Here is a 14,857-nt window from a genome sequence, read left to right on the forward strand (position 1 = left end):
GCCTTTTCATAGGCTTACAGAGCTGGGTAGCGCAGATGAGGTCTTCTGATGGAGAAGAGAACATGCCTGTTACCTGGAAGTTCAGCATGGGATGAGACCTTGAAACTCCTTACAGAAGTTACTAATAAAAGCAGTACTTGATCACAGATTTCATTCATTACCTGTTTATCAGGGCTTCTGGAGAATCAAGGAAATGCATCTTCCTCATCAGTTAGGATGCTTAAAAATTTTTTGTTTAATCATGTCCTATTCAATTCTACTTTTGTTTCTTTGGGCTAAAATCCAACTGAACATTTAAAAAAGAGCATTTGTCAGAGGCTACGCAGTGCCTTATGCTTCACCAGCCTGCATCCTGCACTGGGCTGGATCTGGAAGGGGCTGGACGTGGCAGCTCCCATAACAAAACTTGGAAAGAGAGAGAAAGAAAGCTTCACTCATGTGCAGAAGCCTTTGAACAGCCAGATGAGCTTAGCTCGCAAAACAAAACTGCAATGCAAAGTGAAGAAAAGCAAAGCAGACCAGACAAAAGAGGAATAAGACCAAGCTGCACAGTGGCTTTTGAGTGGAGCAATGTACAATGAGCGCAGTATAGAGTGCTCTCGAATCACTTCTTTGTGACTTGTGCTTCAGAGGGCTTCGTGGGATTACAAAGAAAAAGGCAAACAGCACTGGACTCAGCTGGGCAACTCACAGGTCCTCAAAGGTTTTCCTGTGATGGACAATTCTATCGAGCACAACCCATGTCAACCACAGCATATACACCCCTTGTTGTTGTTGTTTAGTCACTAAGCCATGTCCAACTCTTGTGGTCCTGGGGATTGTAGCCTGCCAGGCTCCTCTGTCCATGGGATTTCCCAGGCAAGAATACCGGAGTGGGTTGACATTTCCTTCTCTAGGGTATCTTTCCAACCCACGTATTCTGCATTGGCAGGTAGGTTCTTTACCACTCAGCCACCAGGGAAGCCCATATATACCTGAGATCTGGTTAATTAATAATCATAATTGCAATAAGGTGAATTCAGTCCCCCAAAAAGATATGTTGAAAATCTAACCTCTCAGATTTGTGAATGTGACCTTATTTGGAAATGGCTCTTTGCAGAGGTGATCCAGTAAAGATGAGGTCAGGAGGGTGGCCAATGTGACTGACGTTCTTGTAAGAAGAGAAGAGATGCAAAGACACAGGGGGAAGATGGCCATGTAAGGACTGTAGAGATGGAAGCAGAGATTGGAATAGTCCTGCCACAATCCAAGGAATGCCTGGGGCTCCCAAAAGCTGGAAGAGGTAAAAAAGGATGCTCTCCTTGAGCCTTTGGAGGGAGCATGACCTGTCAACACCTTAATTTCAAATGTCTACCCTCCAGAACTCTGGCGGAATAAGTGTCTGTGTTTTTAAGCCACCCAGCTTATGGCACTTTGTTATGCGTGTTCTAGGAAACAAATACAATAACGATAATCAGCTTCCAGTTACTGAACATTTATGTGCGTCACATAACGGATAAGAAAACAAAGATAACCTGTCAGAAGTCACAAGCTCAAACCTGAAACTGAACCCAGGAATGTCTGAATTCAGAGCCTGCGTCAACTGTCTATCTCCATTATTGGTCCAGTTCAGCAAATGAGCGTATTCAGAACTGCTCTCCAGAATTCATTTCCCATAAGGGCATCAGACTCTGAGCCATTATTCTTGAGCTCCATGACCTGTACTTCCAACAAGGACGCCATTGGCCACCTGTGAGTACTGAGCAAACAAAACGTGGCCAGTATAACTGAAGAAGAGGGTTTTTATTTGCTTTTAATTTTATTTATTTAACATTTTTAATGCATTTATTCTTTTCTGGTATAGTGGATTTTTTCTGCATAGGATCTAGTTTTTTTTTTTTTTTTTTACAAATTTAACGCATTCTTTTTGTTCATTTTAATTATCTTAAAATTTAAATTTAGAAACTGGAACTTGCTTTAGTAGTTGGAGAACTTTTGAGTACATTCGAAATAACTTGGGTATATGAATCAACTGCTATAACTCTATATTTTATAGAATCTAAATTCAAGCCAAGTATTTCTGATGAAGATTTAATATCTGAATTGAGATGTACTGTGAGTGCAAAAAAATATACACTGGGATTCCGACTTACTTCAAAAATGTAAAATATCTCATTCATAATTTTTGTAACAATTACATATTAAAAGGATAATATTTTGGTTGTACTGGGTTAAGGAAATACATTATTAAAATTATTTTCATTGATTTCATTTTACATTATTTTTTTACATTTTGCATTTTAATGTGGCTACTAGAAAAATTTAGATGACACACGTGACATGCTTTCTATTTCTTTTTCATAGCACTACTCTAGGTTTTGTCTATTCATATCTTATGTGGCCTAGAAAAGCTGATTTTCCACACATATGCTTGACACATTATAATTATTCTTAGGCATTTTGTGACTTTGTGGTTTGGTTGCTGTTATGAATGGAGTTCCTCTGTTTTCTTTCCCAACATAGTCTTCCCCTTCTCACTTGCCAGATTGGATTCAGAATTTCAAATGAAGTTAATATATAAAAATCAAATCACACCTTTATTATTTAGATCAGGGATAAGGAAACTGAGGCTGCAGGGACAGTCTGGCCCACCAGCTGTGTTTGTAAATAAAGTTTTATTGGAACGCAGCCACTTCCATTTGCTTACCTATGGTGTATGACTTTGGCAGAGTTGAATAGTTGTGACACAGTGTGACCCTCAAAGCCTAGATATTTGCTGTATGGCCCTGTGCAGGAAAAGTTTGATGACTCTTGACTTAGACACAGTTCTAAAGATGACTAAAAGAATAGCTGCAGACTCTGAGAAAAGTTAGAAAAACATTTTGGGCCAAGGCAGCATTTCGCAAGATGACTCCTTTGAAGAGGACAGCATGCATATAAATGATTATGTGCTGGGCTTTTGTTCTAAAGTAAATCAGCTTGGATGGATCTCAAGGGAGTTGGGCTGAGTGATCAAGCCAGTCCCCAAAGGTTGCATACTGTATAATTCCATTTATATAACATCCTTGAAATGACAGAATTATACAAATGGAGAACAGATTAGTGGTTGCCAGGAATTAGGTTGGGGGAGGGAGGAAGTTGTTGTTTCTATAACAAGCGACCTACACACCAGTCGGAGTTTTCTAGATCTTGACTGTGGTGCTGACTACATGAATCTTCACGTGTGATAAAACTTAACACACACGTGCATGAAAACCAGGTGCAATCAGAACAGAGTGGACTGTATCAGTGTCAGCTTCCTGGATGTGACATCACGCTGCAGAAAAGCTAGATGTGACTGCCGAGGGGATGTGGTGCAAAGAATCTATTTCACATAATTGCATGTGAATCATTGTCTCAAAAGACTTTTAGTAAAAAATATAAAGAGAGAGAGCCAATCACATTACTTCAGACTCAGGCTTCTTTGTGCTATGAAACAGGTAGGAAAGGGAGCAAACATGGAAGGTCATAGGGACGGTCATAGGAACTTCGCTGGGGGTCCAGTGGTTAAGACTTCACCTTCCAATGCTGGGAGTGTGGATTCAATCCCTGTTGGGGGAGGTAAGATCCCATATGTCTAGTGGCCAAAAAACATAAAACAGAAGCAATATTGTAACAAATTCACTAAAGGCTTTAAAAAAATGACCCACATCCCCCCCAAAAAATCTTTAAAAGCAAAAAAACAAAACAAAAACAAAAAATGCAGGAAGGTCATAAATAGGATTCACTTTGTGCTGGTCCTCACACAGCTCCAGCACCTACTGTGGGGCTCCTCCAGGTGGGGACCCGACTGCCGCCCACCTGGAGAGAGTCTGGACCCTGGGGCTGACGTTCACCCAGTACACACCACTCGGCACTGCGCCAGCCCGTGTGAACGCAGGCGTGGTCCCTACTGGACAGAGCTCATCGCTTGTGATCTTTCCAATGTTCATAGAATCCCAATGAAACTAAGCTGAATAACATGGAAGGGGAAAATGGGCTTTGCTGTCAGACAGACCAGAACTCGATTCTCGATTCTTGGGTTTGCCACTTATAAAATGAGTGATCTCAGTTTCTTTACATGTTAAATGAGAACAAACAGTACCTCTTGCCCAGGGAAACATGAGAATAACATAAGGGAAAGCGTTTCTGCTGGGAAAGATTGAAGGCAAAAGGAGAAGAGGGCGGCAGAGGATGAGATGGTTAGATGGCACCACTGACTCAGTGGACATGAATCTGAGCAAACTTCTGGAGACAGTGAAGGAGAGGGTGGCCTGGCGTGCCGCAGTCCGTGGGGTTGCAAAGAGTCAGACACGACTTAGCGATTGAAAGGCAACAACAATGTGCTTCTAAGGTGCTCAGTAAACGTGAGCTGTTATTAACCACTAGAATCCCAGGCTGGGATGTGTCCCCTGCTTTGAGGCTGTTAGGACTCACATGGAAATGGACAGCTGGCAGCTCCCTGGTAACTGTCCCCTCCATGGACACAGCATCTCCACACCAGCCTGGGTCTCACAGAGGAGCCTGAACTCCGCACCTCACAGAGGAGCTGGCCCTGAACACCGGCAGGAGGAAAGCTGCTCAGCTGAGTCAAAGACACTTGCAGGTTCCTTCTGCTCCCCGACATCCTAGAGTCAGAGCCCACACACGAGCATGCACCTGCTCCTTCTCGGCAGAGCCCTTCCAGCAGGCCTGGGAAGGGGGAGTTCTGCTGTAGGGGTGCCAACAAAGGGACCCACCTACGACTAACACAGCTCATGTTCTTGTTTAGTCTCTAATTCAAGTCTGACTGTCTTGCGATACCATGGCCTGTAGACTGCCAGGCTCCTCTGTCCATGGAATTTTCCAAGCAAGAACACTGGAGTAGGTTGCCGTTTCCTTCTCTAGGGGATCTTCCCCACCCAGGGATCAAACCCATGTTTCTTACATTGACAGGCAGATTCTTTACCACTGAGCCACTGGGGAAGCCCCAAACACAGCTCAGGGTGAAACCCTCAAAGACAGCCCCGCTGGTTTCCTAGGGATAAGCATCAGAACAGCAGTCCAGGAGAGGACAAGGTGGATTTTTTTCCCGAGGGGCTGGTACGGACCTTGATGCCACCCCAGGCCTGATGGGAGAGGAACTCCACTGGACTGGTGACTCCTGTCTGTGCTGGAGATCGAAGCAGGAAGTCCAGCTCGGCTGCACTCACTTCCTGGTTCATGAGGAGGATCTGCAACGTGGAAGGACAGTGTTCTTATTCATCTATTGGCTGCACTGGGTCTTAGTTGTGGTACATGGGATCTTTAGCTGCAGCATGTGGGGTCTAGTTCCTTGGGCTCAGATGCTCAGTCTCGTCTGACTCTTTGCCACCCCTCATGGACTGTAGCCCACCAGGTTCCTCTGTGGATGGGCTTTTCCAGGCAAGAGTACTGGAGTGGGTTGCCACTTCCTACTCTAGGGTCTCGTCCCCTGAGCAGGGATCAAACCTGTGTCCCCTGCATTGGGAGCCTGAGTCTTAGTCAGTGGACCATCAGGGAAGTCCCAGCACTGTGTTTTGTTACCTGGCGGCAGTCGTGGGTCCTGGAGCCCCTCAGAGTTGCACCAGTGTAACTAGTGCTACTTCTGACCCGAGAGTGCACTCCTCCGTCTTGGTTGTTGATCCGTCTTGGTTGTTGAAATCGAGTGGAGGGGAAGAAAGTCTCTATCTGTGCTGATCACCTCTGGGTACATCTGACTTCACCCCAAATACCAGTGTGACTAAAGCGCACACAGTGAATGACTGTTTGTCTTGGTAAGCAAGGCACTGATGGATCAATCCTAAATGCCATGAAGTACATTCCTGCGGTCTCACAGAGAAGACGACAGTGGCGAATGACATGATTTGAGGAGAGGGTCAAAGTAACGGACGAATGTATGCAAAACAGAAGTGCATGTGTGAATGAGTAATGCTAACAGGGGACTTCCCTGGTGGTTAAGAATCCACCTTCCAATGCAGGGGACTCGGGTTCCGTTCCATCCCTGGTCAGGGAACTAGGATCCCACATGCTTCCAGGCAACTAGACGGAAGCCCACATGCCACCACTGGAGAGCCCATGCAGACTAATGAGATCCTGCATGCCACAGCTGAGACCTGATGCAGCCAAAAATAAATAAATAAAAAATTACTGCCAAGGGGGACCCAGAACAGGGGAGTGGCTAGGAAGTAGGGTAGGGAGATGCATTTGACTGAACTTCCTGTAAGTGGTTTTGAATTGGCTTTTGGAGAAGCTGAGCGTGAGATTTAGACAGGCTTCCCAGGGAGGGGGGAGTGGAAACTGCAGAGACTTGGGAGGGAATTGGTGCTGTGTGTGCAGGGAGGGCAAAGCATTTGACTGGGTTAGAACTAAGAGCTCACACTGAGAGGCGCTCAGGAGATTGTTCTTCCCCCTTCAAATGGCGTTCTCCGCTGAGAAGTTACAGATGGGAATACTCACAGAGAAAAAATAATTTGATTAGTTCGAAGAAAAGTCTTTAAGGAAAATAAGGGCTAGAAATCACAGATGAGGTGAAGCAGCCCTTGTAAAACGAGGTTGAAATATTTATGAGGGGAGAGGAGTAAAAGCCAGAAGCAAAAGCTCCTTGGGCTTTGGGGGAAACGTGTGGCAGGAGGAAAATTCATCTGGGCTGGGGCTCAAGTTCCCTCTGACATGGCCAAGCTGTTATCTGGCCAGGGAGGGGAACACATAGGAGGAGAGGGACAAGCCATGCTAATGCTCCTCTGTGAATTCAGACCAGAATGTGCAAACGGAGTCTGAGCAGAAGCAATGTTAGAATAGCTGACTTTCAGAACTGGTGGAGTCCTACAGGATAATCTGGTCTGTGCTTCTTATTTATAATCGGGAAAAATCCCAATTCTAAAATGGTTAGAGAGTTAGGTGCATGCATGCTCAGTCATGTCTGACTCTTTGCAAACCCATGCACAGTAGTCTGTCAGGCTCTTCTGTCCATGGGATTTTCCAGGCAAGAATACTGGAGTGGATTGCCATTTCCTTCTCCAGAGGATCTTCCCAACCAGGGGTCAAACCCGTGTCTCTTGAAGTTCTTGCATTGGCAGGTAGATTCTTTTTACCACTAAGCCACCCAGGAAGTCCCTAGAGAGTTAGGTGCAAGGAAATCAATTTCCATGGTTTTTTTTGATGTTGAGAATAAGCAGAATGCAATGGTTTCTTATTAACCCTGGAAGCCCTGATGCTTCTGAGCCCTTGAGAACCAGAGTTCTTAAGGACTTTTCTAAGACCAAGGTTGCAGCTATAGAAGGACATTTGCAGTTTCTTATTCCGGGGGAAGGTTTGGACATTAAACTTGCAGCCTTGTGCTGTGTGCTAGGTTGCTTCCCTTGTGCCCGACTCTTTGCAGCCCCCTGGACTATAACCTGTCAGGCCTCTCTGTCCATGGGATTCTCCAGTCAAGAATACTAGAGTGGGTTACCATTTCCTCCTCCAGGGAATCTTGCCTACCCAGGGATCGGACCAGCGTCTTCTATGGTTCCTGCATTGGCAGGCAGATTCTTTTCTGCTAGTGCTACCTGCAACCTTGAAGGTACATAAATAATGAGGGATACTTTAAGTTCTTACTGAATCTCAGGAAGTATCCAGTCTTTGGTATGGCCATCCAGTTTCATCCTCAGGGCTAGCTTGGATTGATTGGTCGTGGCTGCTGGAGGGCCCTGTGGAGGAGGATCTTCCTCATCCAGGATCACCACGAAAAAGTACAACGGTTGATTAAGCATGTCTGCCATGAGTGGGACAATGGAGTGGATGGCCTGCATGCACCATGCTGGATTTTCTTGTCTGAAGCCTCTGCTTAGAGCTCAATAATCTTCACAAACTATGGGAACTGACGTTAAAAAAAAGCAAGTTTCTAGGACTTCCTTGGTATTCAGTGGTGAGACTCTGAGCTCCCAATGCAGGGGGCTCTGGTTCAATCCCTAGCCACGAACTAGATCCCACATGTTACAGCTAAGACCTGGCACAGCTAAATAAATAGGCAAATATTAAATTTTTTTTAAAAGAAAAAAGTTTCTTTATATCTGTTGGTTGGGCATATAAATTGACATGTTTTCTGGAAATGTCTTCAATCTTCTTTTACCTGAAAGGTGAGCTGGGCAAGGTAGGTCAGCTTATCGCACTCGAAGAGCCCCCGGGTGGTGTACTGGCAGACAGAAAAGGTGATGCTGTCTATCAGGTTGGCCACCCGTCCCTTGAGGTTCTCATCAGGGGCCGCCTTCTCCACGGCCTTCCGGAAGACAATGCTGAAGGCCTGCGGGCAGGAGATAGGACACCGGTAGCTTACACGGCTCTCTGTATGTAACTAGTAGTCCTACCTCTGGTGAGTATTATAATTCACCAATCATGGAAATATCTTCCCAGCATAACCTGCCAAGGAGGGCCAGTGGCAACAGGAAAACTCCTGTCTTAGTTGCTCGTATAAATTGCTATGTTGTCACAAAGGGGGCCAAGCTATGAAGCATACAGCAAAGAGCCTACTGTGTAGGTCCAGTGACCAAAATAATTAAATTAAATCCAGTAAGTTTTGTTGGAAACTGAACACAGTGAACAATAACCAGTTTGGGTGATTCTATTTTTTAGATTATAAAATTCCCAATGGTAGAATCAACATCTTGCACAACTTTGCTCTCTAAAAGAGACCTTTGTACATAATAGGTACTCAGAATATTTTTAATTAATTACTTTTCTTCTTGGTAATGATCAGAATATCAGCTGTTCTTGGTTTTTCTTTCTAGTAATTCCACATCATTTGATGAGTCCTCTTACAAATGCTTTTCTCTTATGGACACTTCTTATGCAACTGGGAGAGCATAGCCTGCTTTGGTTACATCTTCCAAAGTGTACCTTATGGGTATAATATGAATCCATTTTCGTATTGATCATAGGAATCAATTTTCCATCGCTTTAAATTTAGATATAGACTATTTATAAAAATTGATACTGGGAATGAATGTATCATTAAAGAATGAATGATAAAGAAAGTAATCATTAAAGAAAACAAAGGCCAGTGATGAATCTTTAAAGAAAATAAAAATCAAGATACTATTGGGTCTTTTCAATTTTTGGCTAGGCAGATTTCCAGTCTTCTTGTTTGGCTTTTTTTTTTTTGAAACACATATTTTCATGGGCTTCATCTAATTTCCCTTCTTCAGGAAGAGTCACTGCAGTAGATTTCAACTACTGTCAAAACTAGGGAGGTGATTCCATAGTTATTAGGCTTATCACATTAACTTCTATACTGTTTTTTAAATCCTTTATATAGCTCAGTGAGGAAAGAATCTGCCTGCAATGCAGGAGACCTGGGTTCAATTCCTGGGTCGGGAAGATCCCATGGAGAAGGAAATAGCAACCCACTCCAGTATTCTTGTTGGGAAAATCTCATGAACAGAGGAGCCTAGCAGGCTCCATGGGGTCACAAGAGTCGGACACGACTTAGCAACTAAACCACCACCACCATATTTCTTTCACGTGGGGCTTTGATCTGAATATAACGCCAAGTATTGGATTTCTTTTAAAAACATTCACTATTATAGAGCTTCTGAGCTGAGGGGAGGGGATAGGGACAGGCTGAAATGCCATTTCCACCCTAGTGAGTTCCAGGTGCGGAAGCCCTCTGCCTTCTCAGTGGCTCAGCTTCATCCCCACACCTTGGCCTCCAGGGAGGAGCTAGATGAGGTGTGTGCCCTGAATATGAGTGTCCTCTCTGTTGGATTAAACCAGAGAAGCTGTTCAGAGCCCCCTACAGACTCTACAGCTATGGTCTTTTGGAAACTCCTAACAGGAGAAAGATATACTTTCAGAGATGTACTTAAAATTTATAGGTCTTTATTATTTCATGAGTAAGATAAGCTTAGTTAGCACTTACAATCTGCTAACGTCTTTGATTTTAGAAATATATCAGCACCACAGAGCAGTAGCTTTGAGGATGTGAGGGTAATTGTGTGTGTATTCTCAGTTATGTCTGACTCTTTGCAAACCCCCTGGACTGTATAGCTCACCAGGCTCCTCTGTCCATGAGATTCTCCAGGACAGAGCGGGTTGCCGTGCCCTCCTCCAGGAGATCTTCCCGGCCCAGGGATCAAACCCACATCTCTTGCATCTCTGGCATCAGCAGGTGGCTTCTTTACCACTGCACCACCTGGGAAGCCCATTAGGGCCATAGGGAAACTAACTTAAAGTTGGACCATTAGCATGGCCTGCTTTGGCTTTAACAGATACAGATGAGGCACACATTTGATCAGCCGTATTAACTGTGCAGCTCTCTGGGGCAGGGCTTCCTGCCGATGTGTCCTCTTCCACACTGTCAGGAGGCAGAGTGCCGGCTGGATCACATGTACTCGCTGAGCGAGTGAGCGAGGCTGAGACCTGCCACGGCCTCTGCCTCTGTTTCGGCCAAATAACCAATGAGTCATGAAAGTCATAACCAGTGAGACCAATGAGCCTCTCCCAATCAGAGAGACGAGGCCTGTCAGGCCAAGTCGCTGCCCTCCTGGATCTGATCTCAAAGACTTGCCACGGCCAACGAAGCCCACGGACAAGCCCTTGCGCAGAGCCGCGCGGGGCGAGTCACGCTGCTGTGCTGACTATGCAGAGGGCTCTGGGGGTCAGTCACCTTGAGGGAAAACTGGTACATGGGGTGGATCCTGCCGAGGTCGTTCATGATGAAGTAGAGCAGGGAGGCCCGGGCGGCGGCCGGCCGGTAATGCTCCCGGGCCTCGTTGATTTTCGCCTCGGTCACCTTGGCCTCCTGCACCTGTTAGAAAAACCAAGAGCAGTCCATTGTTTGAACCAGCCAGGGCTCCCTGAGAATCAGCGTGGCCGCTCTGTGTCAGAGCCTGTGTTCCTGGGTGGGCTGGGTGGATCGGGATGGGGGGAGCAGGAGAGGGCAGACAGCGGCTGTGATTTTCCTTAACTGAGCTCGAGTGAGGAAGAGAGGACACACTCCTAGTGCTTCAAAGGTGAGCGTGTCAGCCCCTCCACTTGGAGACATGTGGGAGATACACACACACATACATACACATCAGTATGTCTAACTTGAAAAGTAAGCCAGGCAGTAGGACTCCAGTGAAAGCAGCATAATCTAATTTTCTGTTTTCTTTGTTACACAGATGGCTGTTCTTAATTAATTGATTAATTAATGAGTTAATTAACCCTTGGCTGCGCTGGGTCTTAGTTTCTTTCTCTAGTTGTGGCTCATGGAGACTTCTGTCTAGTTGTGGTTCGGGATTTCTCATTGTGTGGCTTCTCTTATTGCAGAGCACAGGCACCAGGACCAGGATGGAACCTGTGTCCCCTGCATTGCAAGGCAGATTCTTAGCCACTGGACCATCACAGAAGTCCATAGTTTTCTGTTCTCCTTGCTTTTATGAACTAACATGTAAATTCACAAAGAAGATCTCTTTCAATGGAAATATCTATTTTCAGAAAATTTCTTATCAGAGGTAAAAATAAGAAGAGACCTAAATATCAGAGAGGGATTCTGTAAGAATATCCTATTAAATATAACCTCAATACAACCTGCCTTATACTCCAGGATAGAGTGAAACGGCTGATAATTCATGCAAATCCCACAGGAAAAACAAATCCTACTGAAGATGAGCTCACAATAAACAACTACAAAGTTCAAGAGGAAGTGTTACCTATGGGGATAATTAGGAGACCTCCCTCTCAAAATTCCCAGAAGGATTAGCACCCCAAGAGCTGAAGATGATTGAACTATCTACCATTAACTAACACCATTATCTACCAACACCATTGGTGTTATCTAGATAACACCAACACCATTATCTATCTATATAACACCAACTATCTACCATTAACATTAACTAACACCATTCTCTGGTTGCTCAGATGGTAAAGAATCTGTCTGCAATGTGGGAGATTCGAGTTTGATACCTGGGTCTGGAAGATCCCCTGGAGAAGGACATGGTAGCCTCCTCCAGTATTCTTACCTGGGGAATCTCGTGGACAAAGGAGCCTGGTGGGCTACAGTCCATGGGGTCACAAACAGTCAGACACGACTGAGTGACTACCTACCTACCGCATTAATTAATTCTGTTTAAAAGCAGTAGAGATAAAAGAAAGTATAAAATCAGGACATTATAAAAAAGAACAGACATTATCTGAAAAAGAACTAAATAGAACTTCCAAAGATAAGAATACAGTTATTTAAATAGGAAACTCAGTACACTGGTTAAATAATGAACTTGAGCTGAAAGAGAATAAGCAAACTAAAAAATAAATCTGAGGAACTGTTTAAAAAGCAGCTCAGAGAGAAAGAAAGTTGGAAAATATGTAAAGGAAGTTATTAGACCCGGCAGATAAAATAAAAAGATTCAAAATGTATGTAACAGAAATAAGTAGAGAACAGACAGAATGGGGGAGAAGCGATGTTTGAGCTATAATGGTTAGGAATTTTCCAAAGTTGATTAAAGACCAGAGGTTTTACTTTGAAGAAGCAGTCAATGTCAGAGAAAGCTTACTATCCACAGGCCCTTGAAGAAGTAATTATTTTCTTTGATTAGAAGAAAACTGAATCCACAAGAAGTGAGTGAGATGCAAGAATTTCTTAAATGTACAGTCAATTTAAATAACAAAGACTATAAAAAACATGACCAGTTTGGAAGTAGCAGATGAAAGCAAGGTAGAAGTAAAATGCTATAAAACAATAAGAGAAGATAAAAAAAATAATCAAAGTTTCTAATATCCTTATAATGTTTTGAAAGAGGCTAGATATAGTTCTTAATTTTAGACTGTGTTAAGTTAATATATGTATCATTAAGTCACATATGAAATGAAATATATTTTTCATATATTGATGAAAAATTAAGATTAATCAATAAAATAAAACAGTAAATAACTTTAAAACTAGCAATGGATAAAAGAGGAGGATAAAGAAAAATCAAGAAAGGAGAAAAAATAAACAAAAGGATTGTTAACAGAAAGTATAAATCAAGCGAGTAGAAAGAAACCCATTTGTATCAGTAATGTTTAAAAATGTAAAACCTGGTTAAACCAGTAGTTAAAAGAGATTCTCAGAAGAGAGTGGAACTGGATAGAAATCACAGAGTTGCTCTGATTGGTGTTTTCACTGCCTCATAATTTTCATGTCACCTGGGTCCTTCATGCTGTCCATTAACCTGTGTCCCTTTCCTTCCCGCGTCCTCCAGCAGCTATTGAAAACCTTCGCTCCTCTACGCAGGCCCCCTATCTCAACACCACACCCTCACGCTCAGCAGAGGAGCTTGACTCATGCTTTCATAGACTGTATAGACCCCGCTGGGCTTCCCTGGTGACTCAGATGGGAAAGAATATTTGCTTGCAACGCAGGAGATCTGGGTTCGATCCCTGGGTTGGGAAGATCCCCTGCAGAAGGGAATGGCTGCCCACTCCAGTATTCTCCCCTGGGAAATCTCATGGACCGAGGAGGCTGGTGGGCTGCAATCCTCGGCGTCACAAAGAGTTGGGACACGACTGAGGGATTAACACCTACAGACACACACTCACATAGAGACCATCAGGAAGGGTTTCCTTAATTTCCACTTTCCTTTCCACACCCTTAAAGGAAGGAAACATATGCTAAGTAATTTTGCAGGATGATACTGTTTTATTTTTTAATTTTATTTTGAGAGCTCAGTTTACTGGGACATCACTGAAATTTTCTCATTGAAATCAGACTTGTCAGATTTTTGCAGGCTGTGGGTTTTCTGGGGGGAGGGGGGGGGCTGGTGCAGCCATGCCTGAACTTGTACACCAGTGTGATTCCTTAGCTTCAGGGCAACTCCATGGACTCACTAAGGTATTCCGTTTGAGCCACTATTTCCTGTACAAAACACAAGCCCCTGCACAGATCTAAGTGCTGGTCAAATGTTTGCGGAGTAGAGTTGTCAAGAGCGTTTTTAGTAGGTGAGGGCTCTGTCATGCAGGCGGTGAAGTGGTCATTTCTGGAATCCTGCCGAGCTGGATTTTCCAGGAGAAACTCAGGAAGATGGATCAGCCATCTCTTACTCTGACATTTGTCCCTGGACGTTGGACTCAGGGACCAGGAGGAGGGCCTCTGCCCACCCCTACCCCCCCCACCCCCATTCCCAGCCCAGGCTGCCGGGTCTTACCTTTTTCTCAACTTCTGCGGCAGTCTGCTTGGTGGTCTCAAGGTTCTCCACCAGGGCCGTTTCTCCCAGGAAGTTCCCGGAGGCCGAGGAGAGGCGAGAGAGCAGGTCGTCTTCCAATGTTTTGAGGGTGATTTTGAACCCGTTCTGCTGCTTCGTGAGCTCTGACTGCAGTATCACATAAGGGAGAGTCAGGTATAGGAGCCCAGAGCATCGTGTTCTCAGCTAGGTCTGAATAGACAGAGGGTTATGGGGCCGGAGCCCCTGCCCTTAGCAAACTGGAAGTGGAACAGAGGAGTCCTCAGGACCACAGGCACGTCAGATCAGCCGAGGACTTGAACCCCAACTGCACCAGTTACTAATCATGTGATCCTGGGCTGAATGCCCCTTTCACAGTAACCTTAGCTGGGTTAAGCCTGGCCGTCCGCATAGCAGTGCTGTGCGAGGCTCAGCAGAACGCTGGGACATGATCTAGTCATCAAAAGGAAGTTATTTCAGGGAATAGCTAGAGGATGGGGTCAAGTTTTACTTCTCTGTCACGACTTTACTGTCCTCAAAAGGAATAGCTCTCCTCTGTGAAAAGTGAAAGTGTTGGTTGCTCAGTCATGTCTGACTCTTGGTGATCTGATGGACTATAGCCCGCCAGGCCCCTCTGTTCATGGGATTCTCCAGGCAAGAATACTGGAGTGGGTTACTATTCCTTTCTCCAAGGGATCTTTCTG

The 14,857-nt window shown here is 44.6% G+C and overlaps 1 protein-coding gene across 1 annotated transcript in view; it reads right to left on the minus strand.

Moving 5' to 3' along the window:
• DNAH9 (dynein axonemal heavy chain 9) overlaps positions 1–14,857 on the minus strand; it is a 277,788-nt gene that overhangs the window by 39,549 nt on the left and 223,382 nt on the right. The window contains exons 56-59 of the mRNA XM_043473954.1: positions 14,139–14,303; positions 10,640–10,780; positions 8,108–8,278; positions 5,088–5,210 (exon numbers count right to left, since the gene is read on the minus strand). Of these exons, the coding sequence (XP_043329889.1) occupies positions 5,088–5,210; positions 8,108–8,278; positions 10,640–10,780; positions 14,139–14,303 (600 nt within the window). The remainder of the gene's footprint in view (positions 1–5,087; positions 5,211–8,107; positions 8,279–10,639; positions 10,781–14,138; positions 14,304–14,857) is intronic.

The sequence above is a fragment of the Cervus canadensis genome, chromosome 1 (genome assembly GCF_019320065.1).
Source record: "Cervus canadensis isolate Bull #8, Minnesota chromosome 1, ASM1932006v1, whole genome shotgun sequence".
Classification (NCBI taxonomy): domain Eukaryota; kingdom Metazoa; phylum Chordata; class Mammalia; order Artiodactyla; family Cervidae; genus Cervus; species Cervus canadensis.